The sequence below is a fragment of the Eulemur rufifrons genome, chromosome 21 (genome assembly GCF_041146395.1).
Source record: "Eulemur rufifrons isolate Redbay chromosome 21, OSU_ERuf_1, whole genome shotgun sequence".
NCBI classification, from domain to species: Eukaryota; Metazoa; Chordata; class Mammalia; order Primates; family Lemuridae; genus Eulemur; species Eulemur rufifrons.
Genome location: NC_091003.1, coordinates 15,956,691 through 15,975,167, shown reverse-complemented (window position 1 = coordinate 15,975,167; position 18,477 = coordinate 15,956,691). Strand labels below are relative to the sequence as shown.

Here is an 18,477-nt window from a genome sequence, read left to right as displayed (position 1 = left end):
TGCGACGGAAGGGCATTCCGGGCACAGGAGACAGCAAATGCACGTGTCATAAAAGGGGAGCATGTCTGGTCTGCTCAAGGAACAGCCAAAGGTCCGCGTGGAAGTTCTATTTACATTGCTTCTGTCCTCTCAGTGAAATGCACAGGAAAGCTATCAGCTGTCGATAAGGAGGGAGGCGGCACTGGAGGTTCGAGAAAGATGTCATGAAAAACATACCTATGACCCTGGAAGTTGAAGAACTAGGAATTTTCTAGAACACTTTTTAACAGAGAAGTCCCAGCACGAACTGCAGAAATGAGTTCTCGGTGACTGGAAGAGGGCAGGCCACCACAGCCAGGATTGCTGAATCAGTTCGGGGCAGGCCTCTTACTCTCAGGAGGCAACACCGTCTTGATAATTAGCCACTCTCCTCTAAAGAAAAGGCACGAGAGAACTCTTCTCCCAGTCGCCATGAAACCCAACATGCAGCAGGGCCACCAGGCAGGATGCTCCCCAAACACTGCCTGGGTAGAATTCCTTGTATTAGTTCTGAGACCAAGAAGGGAAACTGGGCACTGTTATTGCTCCGGACAGAGGAAGAATGTCCTCAGGAATTATGCTTCTTTCTGGAGCATATCAGTGTGGTATTAGCTGTTTTCAGAGTCATTCTCTCACCAGTTTCCTTTGCTTAAATAAAGAACTGAGAATCAGAAGACTCATAGCCTAACTTCGCACATAGCTAGGAAGGATAGGTGATAAAAGATGAGACCATTCCAAAAGGAAATGAACGTTCCCCACTGTATTTATACTTTCCCAAGTGGTCTTCTCAACAAGCTCTTATTTCAAATACATCAATATGTGAAACACGTTTTGACCTGAACTGATAATTGCTTTTTGATTTCCCAGCCATGGGAGAACATAAGTCACATTACTTAAAAATCACACCTAAAATACTTGCTCAGCAACCCAACTTAATTGGGTATAATTCAAATTTGAATGACTATTGGCTTTACCAAATACCAAATTCCCTCATAAGAGACATATAGCCACTGAGTAAATGTAAAAAGCTCCACTGTGGGCTCTGAAGGCCACCCTAAAGGTGGAGTTCCACACACCTTCCGAACACAAGACAGTCTTCAGAAAATGGTGACCACTTTGGAAGGAATAGTGCTTGCTGTGATATGTAACTTTGGAATATCTATTTAAAAAAAAAAAAAACCCTCATGACATGACAGGTCAATTTTTAACTTATTACCATGCCATAAGAATGAAACAATAGCCTTGAGAGTTATGTGAAAGGTTTTCAAAAAAATTTATTTTCATAAATTAACACACATAACAGTGGAAATTGTAGAGTCACAAACTACTGAACAGAAAAGGAACTGCAGGGGCATCAGGTATGCCAATGTTACCAAAAATGTACAAATTTCACTGAACTATTGACCATGATAATATATAAACACTTCAGGCAGCTATTTACTTACTGGCCCAGACCAGCCCAAGGAGATGCTGAGACCTCTCACCAAGAATTCAAATCCAATTCAGCACCAGAGAGGGAGGGGCCTGTGAAGACAGGCAATTGACCAGCGTCAGGTCTGAGAGCACGCTGTGCTGGGACGGCGGGCTGCTCTGGGGCCTGCCTCCACGTCACGACTGAAATAGCGTCTGCTGCTCAATGTGTGGCTAGATGCAAATATTAAACAGTGATTTTCGCAAAACCGAGTCTCTCTCCCTAGCCAGGTTTTTATATAACAAGTTCAGTTCTGGCAAGGAGGCCTTTCCTGATGTGAATCCCGGAAAGGGTACTCCACACCTGTGGCCAATTATTTATACTTTGGATACAGCCACCCACAAAATGTGGTTATCTGAGAGGTCCTTTCCATGAAACCAAGGAAAAAGCTTACAGAAACAAAACAAGACAAAGGAATTAAAGAAAGCACCAACTGCATACTCCACTCCCCTCTCCCAACCCCCAGGTAATGGGGGAAAAATATCACTGCCTAAAAGTTGGTCTTTAGCAGATCTTAACTGTACACGGTATTGACGATGGCACGGGATCCCAGCCTGGAGACGGCACGACCGCTGTGTCCCATCAGGCTGCGCTGCAGCCCTACATGCTCCCTGCTGCTCTTGGCCTGGCAGGCGAGGAATGAGCTGGGGGGGAAGTATCATGCCCAGAGAGTGGGATCTGGTATTCACCTCAGGTGGGCTCTGGCGCCCATATAAAAGACCCTTTCAGGCAAAATTTGACAAAGTGTCATGATTTTCACAGCTCTTGGAGGAGCGCTGAGTTTGGGGATTCACAGCACGAGTTTCTGAGCTCTTCAGGCTCCAGGTAAGGCAAACAATACATGTCTTTTCACTGTACCTCCCTCAGCTGTAGCTCTCAGAGTAAAAAAGTAGACATAATCTGCTTTAACAGGTGATGAGGTACGTTCAAACTGATGGACAAATGAAGCTGGAAAGGAGACCGAAAGAAAAAAAAAAAAGAAAAGAGGAGGTGGGGACACGGTGAGAGGGAAGAATAGCTGGAAACTAAGAGATGGAAAAAACTCATAGTTGAAAGTTTCAGTGAAAAGCTGATGGGCAGAACCCTGATTGGACCTGAGATTTCTCCTCTCTTTCCCATGTTAAAAACGCTAAACCTCTGGAGGTGAGTTATAGTTGAGTAAGTTGTAGGTTTAACTGTAACTACCAACTTCTCAGAAACTACCAACTCCCACCCCAGAATCAGACCTCCCCAGCTCTGGGCAGGTGGTGCGCCAGCCACTGACGAACACCTCCCACCGTGGACCCTTCACGCACTGCAGCTAAGTCAAGGTCAAAGTGGACATTAAGACAGGTGTGGCTGAGCTCAGCTAGAACCCCTGTACCAACTGGAGGTACGTAACTTCAAGTTTGCAGTGGGGCCCCCTTCTTAACTCTGGAGCGGGGGAGGGCCCTAGCCAGAGGGTAGGCTGAGAATTTTAAGGACCGGCAGAGCTGACCTCAGAGCAACTTCTCCCCTATGTTCTCAGGACAAGACAGGGCCCAGGTCGCTGTTTCCTGCGGTCCTCTGTTCCCAGACGCCCACATTCCAAAACCACTGCTCTTGGCCCTTTCAAGTGCCACGCCTATAACGGGCAAACATGAGACTGTATCCCTGTCAGGCTGACACCACAGCTGTGCCACCTCGACTGTGTCTGCTGGGGGACGTGGCTGCCACATCACTGCCTCCTCCACGCTGGCAATGGAGCTGGCAGACAGTGCTGTTGGCTCACTGCTCGTCTTCAGGCTGTCCAGCAAGAGCTCCCTGAACACGTCTGGACAAGGGCACAGTGGATTACTCACCCTGCTCCCTTAAGCAAAAAGACAGAAGCATTTAGTGTGTAGGAACCCTGTCCCAGGAAGGGAGAGGTACTGAGGTGAAGCATAGGTCGTGTCTACAGTCTGGGCAAAGCAGATGGAGAATGGCAGAATCTGGTTAGCATCACTGTGAGCCAGTGTGGAAACCTAGCTCTCTCTTTTTATTTTTATTTTTTCCTGGCTCTCTTCTAATCCTATTTGGCCATGGCCTTCGAAGCCTCCATGGGTGACCAGGTGTGTATTTCACTTGTCTCAATGCTATGTCTGAGGCAGCAGGCCTAGAAGATAGACATGGCACTTTTTTCCCCTCCTACTCATGTCAGTTTTTCTGCTCCAGTGTGGCTTAGACTGTCGACCTGTGAAGGAAAGGCACATAGAGACCCCCACCCCCACCCCATCTCCCCACCCACTAACAAACGGGGAAGCAAAAGAAACCTAGGAGAGTTGGCGACATTCCAGGACGCGTCGGCTTGTTCTTCTCTCACAGACTGACTTGAAAATGTGTCCGGAGCTCGGACAGTTCCCATCAGCAGCTGGTTCACAGCAGTGGCTCTTAGGAGGATGGGAAGAGGCGACCAGTGTCCTGAGGCTGGCTTCAGCATCCCACTTACCGGCCAAGGAATGTTAATTCTCTGAACTTTTGTTTTGGGGGGGGGGGAGAGAAACCCCAAGGCAAGAAGAGGAGGGGACACAGAGTGAGGGCACGTGGGGCTTCAGTGGGAAAACAATGAGACTATGGGGCGTGGTGGCCCCCAGCAGCCCTCTGTCCACAGACTCCTGCAGGCACAAACCCAGAAACTCAGCTAACTCCGGCGTTCGATGACATTTCCAGCAGCTCTGACGCAGGAGCTGAGAGTACAATGAGGTGCCCTCAAAGAAGGCTGGTCGTGGAATTTCGTGATCCCTCTGCGAGGACTCGTCACTGGGTCTGAAGCCCTACCCCGACTCTCCCCACTCTTGGAGCAGGCTGCTTGGACGGCTGCAGACACTCTGGGTCGGCTTATGTCACCACCTGAGCCGTTGCACCCAACTTTGTTACAGACCACCATTTCAGATAAAAACCATTAAGACCACACCCAACCTTAGTACTTTTTCAATGATTAGGAGAGAAACCTGCTCTTGCTTATGTCACTAAAATAAATACATGTGCTTAGTGGGCAAGAATGAGAACCCAGATGAAAACAGTGCTCCCTCTAGTGAGTTACGCTAGAAGCTGGAGATGGGGAAGGGACTGCGTGAAACAAGGGAATGGGAAAATGTCTCTTCCATGCACCAATCAACTGGATCAAATGCCTATCATGTATTAAGACATGTATTGTCTTTCTCCTTAATGTCTAAAAAAATTTTTAAAATCACATTTAAAGGCTCCAAACATGCAGCAATAATAATACAAAAAAAAAAAAGAGGAAATAAACCAAATGAAAATCATCACCACTACGACATTAAAAAGTGCAACTTACTTCAAATGGGGCCTGCATGGGCTCCTCTGGCACTAGTGACCCACAGTCACAGAGGGGAGGAAACGACAGGAAAAGCCACACACACACATCACACACACTCACATACACTCACATCAACAGGCTCTGGACAGACTCAAAGGATTAGAAAACACAATAGCTCATCTTTCCTCAACTACTGAAATGAGCTGGTGGGATCACGCAGGACAGGACGCCAGGTCCCCCCTCTCTAGGCCACGTTTCTAAATAATCTTGGTCTAGCACCACCGTAAACAAAGTGGAACTTTCATGTGGACGTGCAAATCCTGTGAGTCCTTGGAATCCTAGTGTTACTTAAGATATGCTGCTTCTTCCTCCTGTGGATGGCAGAGATGGAGAGGCGGAGGCCGGGTGTCATCCGGGACCATTTCCAGGAGAAAGGGAGCATTCCTGAGGTTCTATACTCAGCAGTAGAAGTAGAGGACCCTCCTTCACCAGTTCCTAAAAAGGTTGCACCTTGAAATAGGTAAAAATTCATCGACTGTGCATTTTGAGTGGGCGGTAGGGCAAAATTAGGCAACCTCTTCCAAGGAGGTCCAAAATAAATCTAAAATTGAGACTCCCAAAATGAACTGGTTCTCAACAACCTGATGGCTGTTCCTGTTCCTCTTCCTTGGCAAAGAAGGTCTCCAGTTCCATTAGTTTCTGTATCAAAAGAGCATCCAGTTCTTGACTCTGCAGAGCTGCCTTCTGGGCCCTCGTAAAGCTGCCTGCCACCTTCACTTTACCTCGAGCTCTCCTCTTTCGTGGGATGGTAAAATCCTGAAACTCTAGAACTCGCTTCCTCTTCTGTTGGCTGATTGAGATTAGCGTACCATTTCGTTCCTTGGGTTCCTCAAAGATGGTCTCTAAACACCTAAGGATGGAGCACAAAACAGATTCACCAACGGACTGAACCAGCTCATCTCTTGGGTCACCCTCTAGCCAACAGGGGCTGAAAGTGACTTGCACTAATAACTCCTTACAGCTAAATCTTTCCTCTGGCCACTATCTTTGTGTGTGTGTGTGTGTGTGTGTGTGTGTGTGTTGTGAGTGGGGGGAACCCCACCTGTGTAGTACATGAGCACAGTGAACAAATTTAAACTGGATGGTTGTATTTCTGATGAAAGCAGAAAAAAGAAAAAAAAAAGAAATAAACTGGATGAAGGGTATAGAATCAAAGTACGATGAACCCTACAATAGGAGGCAACACCAATGACACTTTGTGTATCCTCCCAAAAGTCATTCAATACAGACATGCATAAATAAGCATGTATTAATTATCAGGGGTTGGCCCTTTTCCATAAAGGGTCAGACAGTAAACATTTCAAACTCTGTGAGCCACACAGGTCTCTGTTACAAATTTTTCTTTGTTTTCCTTCTTCTTGTTTTTAAAAGCAATCCTTTAAAATTGTAAAAACCATTCTTAGTTTATACGCCGTAAAATAAAAATGAGGGCCGGGCGCGGTGGCTCACGCCTGTAATCCTAGCACTCTGGGAGGCCGAGGCGGGTGGATGGCTTGAGGTCAGGAGTTCAAGACCAGCCTGAGCAAGATCGAGACCCCGTCTCTACTAAAAATAGAAAGAAATTATCTGGCCAACTAAAAATCTATATAGAAAAAATTAGCCGGGCATGGTGGCGCATGCCTGTAGTCCCAGCTACTAGGGAGGCTGAGGCAGTAGGATTGCTTAAGCCCAGGAGTTTGAGGTTGCTGTGAGCTAGGCTGACGCCACGGCACTCATTCTAGCCAGGGCAACAAAGCGACACTCTGTCTCAAAAAAAAAAAAAAAAAAAAAAAAAAAATGAGCCACTGGCTGGATTTGGCCTGTAGTTTGCGGACCCACAACACACTCTTTTCTCCCCCCACTCAGACAGTAGCAGACACTGTCCTCTAACTGTGCGGCTTTGACCTATTGGTAACCTTTAAGATTGTTCCAACTTAGTACACAGTTTTTAATGGCTGTACAAGTATTCCTTTATAAGGATGGACTATAATCTAATGAGAACACTAGTAATAGATATTTTAGGTTGTTTCCAACACTTTTTTATTTTTTAGCAATGCTGCAGTGGCATTGTAGTAAGTGTGCATCTTGGAGCACATACACAAAATCCCAGGATAAAACCCTAAAACTCTACTGCTACATCCTAGACACAACAGGCATTTCATAAATGTTCACTGACTTGAATTCAGACCCAAAGGAGGCTAAGTGGAACCCTTTCTGTATTTAGGTTGGGAATCATAGCTGAAGATCAATTATCAGTCCTGAAAAAGACAGCATATTTGGTAGAAACACAAGTAAAAATTAAAAGGAGAGTACATTTTCTATATCTATCTAACCCAACACACATTTCTTTCCTATCTTATCACTGATCACAATTCAAGTGGAAACAAAAAATACCAATTCTAGTTATATCTAAGAAAACACAACAGCTCATCTTTTCCTCAACTACTTAAATGAGCCAGTGAGACCATGTGGGACAGGATGCCAGGTCCCTGTCCCTCGGCAAGGTAGCTGGTAGAATTGAACACAAACCCTTTCTTTTAAGAGATGAGGTCTCACTTTATAGCCCAGGCTGGAGTGCAGTGGTGCAATCACAGCTCATTGCAACCTTGAACTATCAAGCGATCCTCCCACCTCAGCCTCCTGAGTAGCTGGGACTACAGGTGCACACCACCATGCCTGGTTAAGTATTTTTCTTTTTTAAATAGAGGTAGGGTCTTCCTAAGTTGTCCAGGCTAGTCGCGCAAGCTCCTGGCCTCAAGTGATTCTCCCACTTTGGCCTTCTAAAGTGCTGGGATTACAGGCACGAACCACGGCAACTGGTCCATAAATGCTTTCTGAAGGGAAAGGACTGGAGATTTACATCTATCTTTTCACAATTTTTTCCTCTATTTTCTAGCTGTATGCACCTACCTGTTTGCAGGAGGAGACTTATAATTCTTGTTGGTATATATTTCTTCTAAACTAAACTCCTTCTTCTTTAACCTGAAAAGAGAAAAAAATAAATTCTTCATGCTCTCTTCAAGGAGAATATATTGGTTTCCAAATGTTATCCTTTCCATTCCTTTACTTCCAACCTTTCTGTAGTAAGTTTTAGATGTGTCTCATGTGAACTATAATGTACTGGATTCTCTTTTCCAGGCTGCCAATCTTCAACTTTGTGAAATTTAGTCCATTTATGCTTACTGGGAATGATGTATTTGGATTTATATATATTGCTTACAGCTTCTTTCTGTCCCACCTTTTCTTTTCTTTTCTTTTCTTTCTTATTTTTTGAGACAGGGTCTCCCTCTGTTGCCCTGGCTAGAGTGCAGTGGTGTCATCATATCTCATTACAACCTCAAACTCCTGGGCTCAAGCAATCCTCTTGCCTCAGCCTCCTGCGTAGCTGGGATTACAGGTGTGTGCCACCAGGCCCAGCTAATTGGGTAATTTTTTGTAGACACAAGGTCTCACGGTTATCCAGGCTGGTCTCCAACTCCTGGCCTCAAGCAGTCCCCCCACCTTGGCCTCCTAAAGTGCTAGGATTGCAAGCATCAGCCACCATGCCTGGCTTGTCTCAGCTTTTCAGCATTTCTTTTCTTTTTCTTGGTTGGTTGCTTTTTTTCTTTTTTATTCCCCTCCACTGACATGGAAATTATACACTCTTTCTATTCTAGTCTTTTAATGGTTGGCAAGAATTTTAACAAGCCCATTTAACTTAAGTGAATCAGTATTTTTGCCCTTCTCGCAATCAACACAAGGTCCTTGGACCTTTTTAACTCTGTTCAGGACTGTCCTGATTTGTTATTAGTGTTCTATGTGTCTTGTTTCCTTTTTTATTTTGTAATTTATTTGTTGGGGGAAAAAAAAAAAAAACAAACCCAAGTCATTTGGCCTGTGGTTTCCCCAAGTCTAGATTTTCTCCGTTACCTGCCCATGACGTCATTTAACACATTCTCTTGACTGAACATACAGGAAACACTACAGTAACTTCCTATAAACTGGCAGTTAAATGTAGAGGTATGAATAGATTTAGGTGTTCAGTTTTTTCTGGTAGAAAGACTTTCAGCTGGTGTCACATACTTTCTTCTGTGGGACATGATCCTTTTTTTGAAACAGGGTCTCACTTTGTTGCCCGGGCTAGAGTGTAGTGGTGTCATCATAACTCAGTGCAACCTCAGACTCTTGGTCTCAAGTGATCCTCCCACCTCAGCCTCCCCAAGTGCTGGGATTACCGGTGTGAGCCACTGCACCCGGCCTATTATTTCTTTAGGGTTGTAAATGGTGGCAATCTATCACTCTTTCTTCATTCATTAAGTAGAATTCTATCTACAGAGAAACTTCCTGCTCATCCATTGTTTGGGAACCTTGAGGTACAGTTTACATAGTACAAGCAGGCCATGTGCTTGGTTCTTTCCCATTATTGACCAATTTCCAAAACAATGAATTTGTTCCCCAATATCCTCCAAAGATGGCCAGTGTTTTTTTTTTAAAGTATCATTATAGCTATTGGATATAAACATATTTGATGTGCCTTTTATTATTCCTTTTGATGCTCAGCCTGTCTCATCTGTGGCCAGTGGGAATCTCTTCAAACTGGTTCCTGAATCCCTTTGACACAACCCAAGTAGTCTTTCAGAGCTTTGCTACTTTCTTGTCTTGTGTGAAAAGACATAATCATCTTGTGTATGTCCTGCTGTAGAACTGCAATCATTCTCCAATGAGCCCCGGTTCATACACCAGAAAATTCACCCATTTAAATGTACAATTCATTAAAAAAAAAAAAAAAAAAAAAAAAACTGTACAATTCAGTGGTTTTTAGGACATTCACAAGATTATTGATTGATTACCACTATCTGATCTAGAACACTTTTATGACTCCAAAAAGAAATCTTTCACTTGTTAGCAGTCACTCTGACTCTTCCCTGTCCTCTGTACTTGGTAACCACTAATCTACTTTCTGTCTCTAAAGTTTTGCCTATTCTAGACACTTCATATAAATTAAATCACATAGTATGAGCCCTTTGAATCTGGCTTCTTTCATTTAGCATACTGTTTAAATGGTTAAACCATGTTGTAGCATGTATCAGTATTTAATTCCATTTCATGGCTGGAAAATATCCCATTTTATGAATATGCTACCCTTTCCTTATCCACATATCAATTGATGAACATTTGGGTTGTTTCCACTTTCTAGTTATTATGAGAAATGCTGCTATGAACATTCATGTCCAAGTTTTTGTCTGAATGTATGTTTTCAATTCTCCTGGGTGTACCTAGGAGAATTCTTGGGTCATATGGTAACTCTGTTTAAATTTTTCCAAACTGTTTCCCACAGTGGCTGTATCATTTTACATTCCCACAAGCAATGTACAAGGGTTCTAGTTTCTCCAAAACTTCACTACACTTCTATTTTTTCGATAGCCATCTTAGGGAGTAGGAAGTGGTATTTTACTGTGGTTTTGATTTTTTCAGTTCCCTAATGATTAATGATGTTGAGCTTCTTTTCAAATGCTTGTTAGCCATTTGTCTATCTTCTTTGGAGAAATGTCTATTCACATTCTTTGCCCATTCAAAAAAATTGGGTTGTTATCTTTTTGTTCTTGAGCTGTAAGAGTTCTTTATATTCTGTGGATACTAGATCCTTATTAGGTAAATGATTTGTAAATATTTTCTCCAGTTCCAAGGGTTATCTGTTATCTTTTTTTTTTTTTTTTAAGATTTTATTTTTCAGAGCAGTTTTAGGTGCAGGGCGAAACTGAGCAGAAAACAGAGTGTTTCCATGGACCTCCTACTCCCCCACAGGAGCAGCCGCCCCCACCAGCAACATCCCACACCACCAGAATGGTACGATTGCTATAATGGATGAACCTACACTGACACATCATTATCACCCAAAGTCCCTAATTTACATTAGGGTTTACCCTTGGTGTTGCACATTTTGAGTTTTGACAAACGTATAATGATATGTACACATCATTACAATATCTGACAGAACAGTTTTCACTCTAAAAATTCTCCCACCTACTCATCCTTCCCTCTCTCCCAACCCTTGGCAACCACTGATTCTTTTACTGTCTTCATAGTTTTGTCTTTTCCAGAATGTTATATAGTTGAAATCACACAGTATATAGCTTATTCAGAGTGGCTTCTTTCACTCAGTACTATGCATTTAAGGTTTCTGCATGTCTTTTCATGGCTTGACAGCTAATTCCATTTCCGCACTGAATAATATTCCATTGTCTTAACTCATATACCACAGTTCGTTTATCCATTCACCCAATGTAGGATATCTTGGTTGCTTTCACATTTTGGCAATTACGAATAAAGCTGCTATAAATATTTGTGTGCAGATTTTTGTGTGGACGTATGTTTTCAATTCATTTGGATAAATACCAAGGAGTGTGACTGTTGTATTGTACGGTAAGTGTATGTTTAGGTTTTTAAGAAATTGCCAAACTGTCTTCCAAAATCACTTTACCATTTTGCATTCCTACCAGCAATGAATGACAATTCTTGTAGCTCCATATCTTTGCTAGCATTTGGTATTGTATTCTGGAGTTTGGCCACCCTAATAGGTGTGTAGTGGTATCCCCTTGCCGTATCAATCTCCAATTCCCTAGTGACATGAAGTTGAGCATCTTTTCCTGTACTTATTTGTTATCTACATATCTTCTGTGTGTGTTGGGGGGGGGGGTTTGCTATAGGTTGGTATTTTATTATACACTGACTAGAAAACATACACAGAGACAGAGAAATAACACAATTATGCATCTAGACACACAGACACTCCTGCCCTAACACAGTGAACACAACGCAGCTATGTGGATAATCCTAGCTATACAGAATCACCCGGACTTTGGCACCTGGGACACACAGGTAGATACATTCTGGTTCCAGAGAACTAAACAATGGTCCCATAGAAACTGAAAGATTTCTAAGTGACACAAACATAGCACAGACTCTCTGTACCCTTCCCCTGATTTCTTTTTCTCCTTAAGACAGCCACCAGGCCGGGCGTGGTGGCTCACACCTGTAATCCTATTACTCTGGAAGGCTGAGGCAAGAGGATCACTTGAGCTCAGGAGTTCGAGACCAGCCTGAGAGAGTGAGACCCCGTCTCTACTAAAAACAGAAATATTATCTAGGCATTGTTGCGCACGCCTGTAGTCTCAGCTACTCCAGAGGCTGAGGCAGGAGGATTACTTCAGCCCAGGAATTTGAGGTTGCAGTGAGTTATGATGACGCCATTGTATTCTAGCCTGGGCAACAGATTTAGCCACCATCCCACACACCATGTATTTTACTTATGTATTTATTTCTCCCTCCAAGCAGGCAGGGGTATTTCCTCTGTTCTGATCACAGCTAAATCAATAGCGCCTAGTACAAAAAGCCTCTTACACATATGGAAATAAATGCTTATTGCAAGAATGGGTAAATGTATACATGCATGTGTGTGCACACACACACCCTCCCACGCCCTGTGTGGTGGGGGACCTTCTGCATTTATCCAAACTTGCTCACAAGCCCACAGTCACTTACTTGGTCTGCACACAGTGAAGTGTTGCCTCTCCTATTCCAAATAGTAACACTAGTGTCTGTTGTCCCAGAATGAATTCCCAAAGGATCCTTTGCTGAACCACTGGGCAAGAGGGCTCACACTCCGGAATCCTCACTGTGCACAAAGCTCATCTGCACAATGAGGGCTCTGGCCTCATGTGTCTAACACAACCTGCTGGGTGGTGCTCACCAACACCCCAGGCCCCGAGAGTCAGGAGCCTGACTTGTTCCGGCCCCCCATTAGGGCTGATTTAGGTTTCTCCCAGGAAAGGGGCCCTTATTCCCTGACATCTCAGGGAGTTTTGTTGGTTCTTCTATTTTCCACCAGAAGCTTGGTGCTGAGAGTGTCTTTCCCTTGTTCTACCTTTTTCTCTTATAGTTTGTCTTTTTAAAATTTTCTTTATTTCAGCATATTACGGGGGTACAAATGTTTAGGTTACATACATTGCCTTTGCCCTGCCCGAGTCAGAGATCCAAGTGTATCCATCCCCCAGACGGTGCACACTGCACCCATTAGCTGTGAATATACCCATCCCCTCCCTCCCCTCTCCAACTGTCCGACACCTGATGAATGTTACTACTGTATGTGCACGTAAGTGTTGATCAGTTAATACCAATTTGATGGTGAGTACACGTGGTGCTTGTTTTTCCATTCTTGTGATATGTCACTTAGATAGAGCTGGAGTGGAATGTGCTTCAGCTCTATCCAGGATAATACAAGAGGTGCTAGATCACCATCGTTTTTTGTGGCTGAGTAGAAAAAAAAAAAAACCCATTAAAAAGTGGGCACAGGACATGAACAGTTTCTTCTTATGTTTGCATCGAACCCTGTCTCTCTGGGTTGGCTCCCTCTGTCAGCCATGCAGCCTTCATGGTCTGTTGTCAGATCCCCCAGCACATCTGCTGAATGCTGTCATGGGAAGGTGGACGCTTCTTAAACTCCGACTTCACGTCTCCTGGTAACAGGCAGGCACCTTCTGCAACCAAGGAACCAACTACAAGCTATAAGCCCTGCCATCTGTCTATCTTCTTTGGTGAGGTATCTGTTCAGGTCTCTTGCCAACTTTAAAATTGGGTTGTTTTCTTAGTTTTAAGAATTCTTTGGGCCAACTAAAATATATATAGAAAAAATTAGCCGGGCATGGTGGTGCATGCCTGTAGTCCCAGCCACTCGGGAGGCTGAGGTGGTAGGATCGCTTAAGCCCAGGAGTTTGAGGTTGCTGAGCTAGGCTGACACCACGGCACTCACTCTGGCCTGAGCAACAAAGCGAGACGCTGTCTCAAAAAAAAAAAAAAAAAAAAAAAAAAAGAATTCTTTGTATATTTTGGATAATAGTTCTTAATCAGACATATCTTTTATAACTATTTTCTCCTAGTCTGTGCTTGTCTTTTCATTCTCTTGATGGGGTATCTTTTTGCTTTCTTGATAGTATCCTTTGATGAACAAAAGTTTTAATTTTTTTTTTGGAGACAGAGTCTCACTCTGTTGCCGGGGCTAGAGTGCCGTGGCATCAGCCTAGCTCACGGCAACCTCAAACTCCTGGGCTCAAGTGATCCTTCTGCCTCAGCCTCCCGAGTAGCTGGGACTACAGGCATGCTCCACCATGCCCGGCTAATTTTTTCTCTATATATTTTTAGCCGTCCATATAATTTCTTTCTATTTTTAGTAGAGACGGGGTCTCACTCTTGCTCAGGCTGGTCTCGAACTCCTGAGCTCAAACAATCTGCCCGCCTTGGCCTCCCAGAGTGCTGGGATTACAGGCAAGAGCCACCGTGCCTCGCCAAAAGTTTTAATTTTGATGATGCTAAATTTCTTTTTTTTTTTTTTTCCCCCTTTTGCTGCTCATGCTTTGGGTGTCATATCTAGGGTCATGCAGATTTACACCCATGTTTTCTTCTAAGTTTTTTTATAGTTCATGCTCTGATATCTAGATCTTTGATCCATTCTGAGTTATTTTTTTGTACAGTAGTCCTCACTTATCCATGGGGGATATGTTCCAAGACCCTCAGTGGATGTTTGAAACCCCGAGTAATACTGAACTCAATTTCCACCAATTGGAACACGTTTATGTTCATGTCTTCTACCCACAAATGTAATGTCTTTTCCATCTTAACTGAGCACTTATACACCGAGGCTGTACCTTTTTCAGTCTGAGGTATGACAGCAAAACTAGCATGACTTTCTTTTTCCTCCTTCACAATTTCATGGATAGAAAAATTGATTCTCATTGTAGATCTTAGCAACCTTAGCATATGATTTTTTTTATTCTCTATTAAGTAAAAAACTTTCACTTTTCACTTAAAGGAAGTACTTGATGGATTCTCTTTGGCATATCTGAATTGCCAGCACAACTACTGTTGGGCTTTGGGGCCATTATTCAGTAAAATAAGTTACTTGAACACAAGCACTGTGCTACCACGATAATCAATCAGATAACTGAGATGGTTACTAAGTGACTAATGGGCAGATAGCAAAGACAGTGTGAATCCACTGGACAAACGGATGATTCACATCTGTCTTGAGCAGGATACAGTTAGATTTCATCATGGTAGTCAGAATGGCATGCAATTTAAAACTTATGAATTGTTTATTTCTGGGATTTTCCATTTAATATTTTCGGGCTGCGGTGACCCGTGGGGTAACTACTGTGTAAGGGTATCCAGTTTTGCATGTGGCTATCCAGTCATCCCAGCACTATTTGTTGAAAAAACTATTCTTTCCCCATTGAATGGTCTTGGTACTCTTGTTGAAATCAATTGACTGTAGATGTATATTTCTGGACTCTCAATTCTATTCCATTGATTTATAAGGCTATTTTTATACGCCAGCACCATACTGTATTGATTATTGTAGCTTTGCAGTAATTTTTCATGTGTGATTTGTTTTTTATTTTAGTAAAATATACAAAACATAAAATTTACCATTTTAACTCTTTTTAACTGTTCATGTGTAAGTTTCAAAATGGGGAAATGTGAACCTCCCACTTTGTTCTTTTTTCAAGATTGTTTTAACTGGCCAAGGCGATGGCTCATGCCTGTAATCCTAGCACTCTGGGAGGCCGAGCTGGGAGCATTCCTTGAGGTCAGGAGTTCAAGACCAGCTTAAGCAAGAGCAAGATCCCACCTCTACCAAAAATAGAAAAATTAGCTGGGTGTGGTTGTGGGTGCCTATAGTCCCATCTACTTAGGAGGCTGAGGCAGGAGGATCGCTTTATTAAGGTTTTATTTTGATTGCTCTATTTACATTTTTAGAAATTCTATACAGTTCCATTTCAAATCTATTTGGTTATTTTTTGAGTGCATCTTGCCCTATCATTCATATTTTCAATCTATATGTATTTCTTTTTTTTTTTTTTTTTTTTTTTTTTTTGAGACAGAGTCTCACTCTGTTGCCCAGGCTAGAGTGAGTGCCGTGGCATCAGCCTAGCTCACAGCAACCTCAAACTCCTGAGCTCAAGCGATCCTCCTGTCTCAGCCTCCCGAGTAGCTGGGACTACAGGCATGCACCACCATGCCCGGCTAATTTTTTTTCTATATATATTTTTAGCTGTCCATATAATTTCTTTCTATTTTTGGTAGAGATGGGGTCTCGCTCTTGCTCAGGCTGGTCTCGAACTCCTGAGCTCAAACGATCCGCCCACCTCGGCCTCCCAGAGTGCTAGGATTACAGGCGTGAGCCACCGCGCCCGGCCTATATGTATTTCTTTAAACATATAAAACATACTATACTATATTCTTCTCCAATAATTCCAATATCTGAAGTCTTTTCAGATTTTATTTGTTATCTACTATTTCTGTTGGCATTTATGCATGAAACCTAGCTTCCCTCCACCTTATTCACTTTACTCTGAGTTGTTTCACATTCCTCTAGCTTTTATTTAAGGCCAGATTTGGAGGTGGTTTCCTCAAGAAACTGTGTGTTTCTTCCTGGAGCTTCTGGGCACTACTGACTTGGGACCACTGTAAAGTATATCCTTAGCTTAAAGCTTTTTTCAATCTATCCAGGTAGCATGGATTCAGGCTGCAAGCCCAGAGGAAAGTCAGCCTTTGGCTATTAATTCTCAAGGGAAAATTCTTTTCCTCCACCCAGTGCCAGGAATTGGGGAAGATAATTTTCTTTGTTGTCCTCTTGGGAGTTGAGGAGGGAGAAGCAAACAGGGTTAATTTTTGTTCATCTTCATACTGAGGTTATAGTCCTTTGGTTGGGGGGGAGGAGTGTCAATTTAATGTGCATGTGTGTGTTTTATATTAGGCTTTCATCTTGGTAAGGTTATAGATTTCATCTCTTGTCACCCATGAGGCCAGAGAAAACTTAAGTTCAATGTAACCTTGATTTTGTAAATGCCCTGAAAGCAAAAATGAGCACTGGTTCTAATGCTCATTTATCTCTCTTCTCTCTGGATTGCTACTTTCATTTAGTTCTTGGTTTCTGAGAATTCTTTATTCTCCCAACAATTTAAGTACTGATGTACTTAAAGACTAATACTTTGCAAACACTGTTATTGGTTTCTAAAGGGAAAGGTAGCAAGGTAACGTATCTACAACACTGCTAAAACAGAAGTCCCAGTGCCTCACTTCTATCCTATATATCCCTAAAGTCACAAGGATTATGGTGAAATGAGAAATGAGGTAGGAGATCACAGATGTAAAGGTTTTGAACCCCATCAGGCATTTGGGGTAAGTTCAAATTCAGTTTTTGAGAAACTATGTCTCTCCTTTTATAAATGTTTATGGAAGACCTGACTGCAACTCTGCCACTAAGTGGCTTTATGACAAACCTTGGGGATTGAATATTCAAGATTAATCTGGCCATGCTGTTTTATAATGAAATTGTGGCAGAAATTTAGATGAATCACCTAAAGTTAATGTACTTTTCATTATGAAGAAGGAGCTCTTTCATTCAGAGCTTTCACTGAAAACCGCATGAGGCACAGTTTTGATGCTGCGATGTGCTGATATAACTAAGCAGGATATAGCAATAATTTTTGATGGTACCTGTTTTCTGGCCTAGAAAATGACCGGGGAACACTTAATCCCTAGGATGACCAAATCGCTTGGGTGACAATGGCTTTTATACTCTGACCTAGAAAGAAGAAATCTATAAATAAGGTCCAAGACAAAATATCAGGCATTTGGGGCCAGTTCAAATTCAGTTTTTGACAAACTATGTCTCTCCTTTATAAATGCTTATGGAAGACCTGACTGCAGAAATTATTTACATAAAACACAGAAGTCTTTTTTTTTTTTTTTTTTGTTGAGACAGCGTCTCACTTTGTTGCCAAGGCTAGAGTGAGTGCCGTGGCGTCAGCTTAGCTCACAGCAACCTCAGACTCCTCGGCTTAAGCGATCCTACTGCCTCAGCCTCCCGAGTAGCTGGGACTACAGGCATGCGCCACTATGCCCGGCTAATTTTTTCTATATAGATTTTTAGTTGTCCATATAATGTCTTTCTATTTTTAGTAGAGACGGGGTCTCGCTCAGGCTGGTTTCGAACTCCTGACCTTGAGCAATCCACCCGCCTCGGCCTCCCAGAGTGCTAGGATTACAGGCGTGAGCCACCACGCCCGGCCAAAACACAGAAGTCTTAAGAAATTTTTTCCCCTCTCTATTTTAAGATGAGGGTCTTGCTAGGTTGCCCAGGCTAGTGTTGAACTCCTGGGCTCAAGTGATCCTCCTGCCTTGGCCACTGGAGTACCCGCGACTACAGGTGCATGCCATTATACCTAGCTTAAGAGATCATTTCCCGAAGCCCCCACTATTTTATACAAATGGTAGCATTCTATAGACAGTACTTGGTAGCATTCTATAGACAGCACTATTATCTTAGACCACGATCAACATTGGTATACAAATACAAACCATTCTGGTATATGAACAACTGAATCTTTTTTTCTTTTTTAAAAGACTGCATGACATTTTATTCTTTTGATAAAGCCCTTCAAATAAGCAATGTGTTATTACCTACTTATCACACATTGTGTCTTTGCCAATTTGACAAGTACAAGGTAATAGTAACAGAATATTTTTTAATTTGTGGTTTTCTCTCTTTGCATGAGAATGACCATTTTTTCCTTATGTTTAAGACCCATTTGTATTTCCTGAATGGACCATATATTTATATCCTTTGTCCATT

At 42.7% G+C, this 18,477-nt stretch overlaps 1 protein-coding gene across 1 annotated transcript in view; it reads right to left on the bottom strand.

The window, feature by feature from the left end:
* Positions 1-3,977: 3,977 nt before the first annotated feature.
* PRR14L (proline rich 14 like) overlaps positions 3,978-18,477 on the bottom strand; it is a 55,194-nt gene continuing 40,694 nt past the window's right edge. The window contains exons 7-8 of the mRNA XM_069496885.1: positions 7,716-7,787; positions 3,978-5,676 (exon numbers count right to left, since the gene is read on the bottom strand). Of these exons, the coding sequence (XP_069352986.1) occupies positions 5,400-5,676; positions 7,716-7,787 (349 nt within the window). The 3' untranslated portion in view covers positions 3,978-5,399. The remainder of the gene's footprint in view (positions 5,677-7,715; positions 7,788-18,477) is intronic.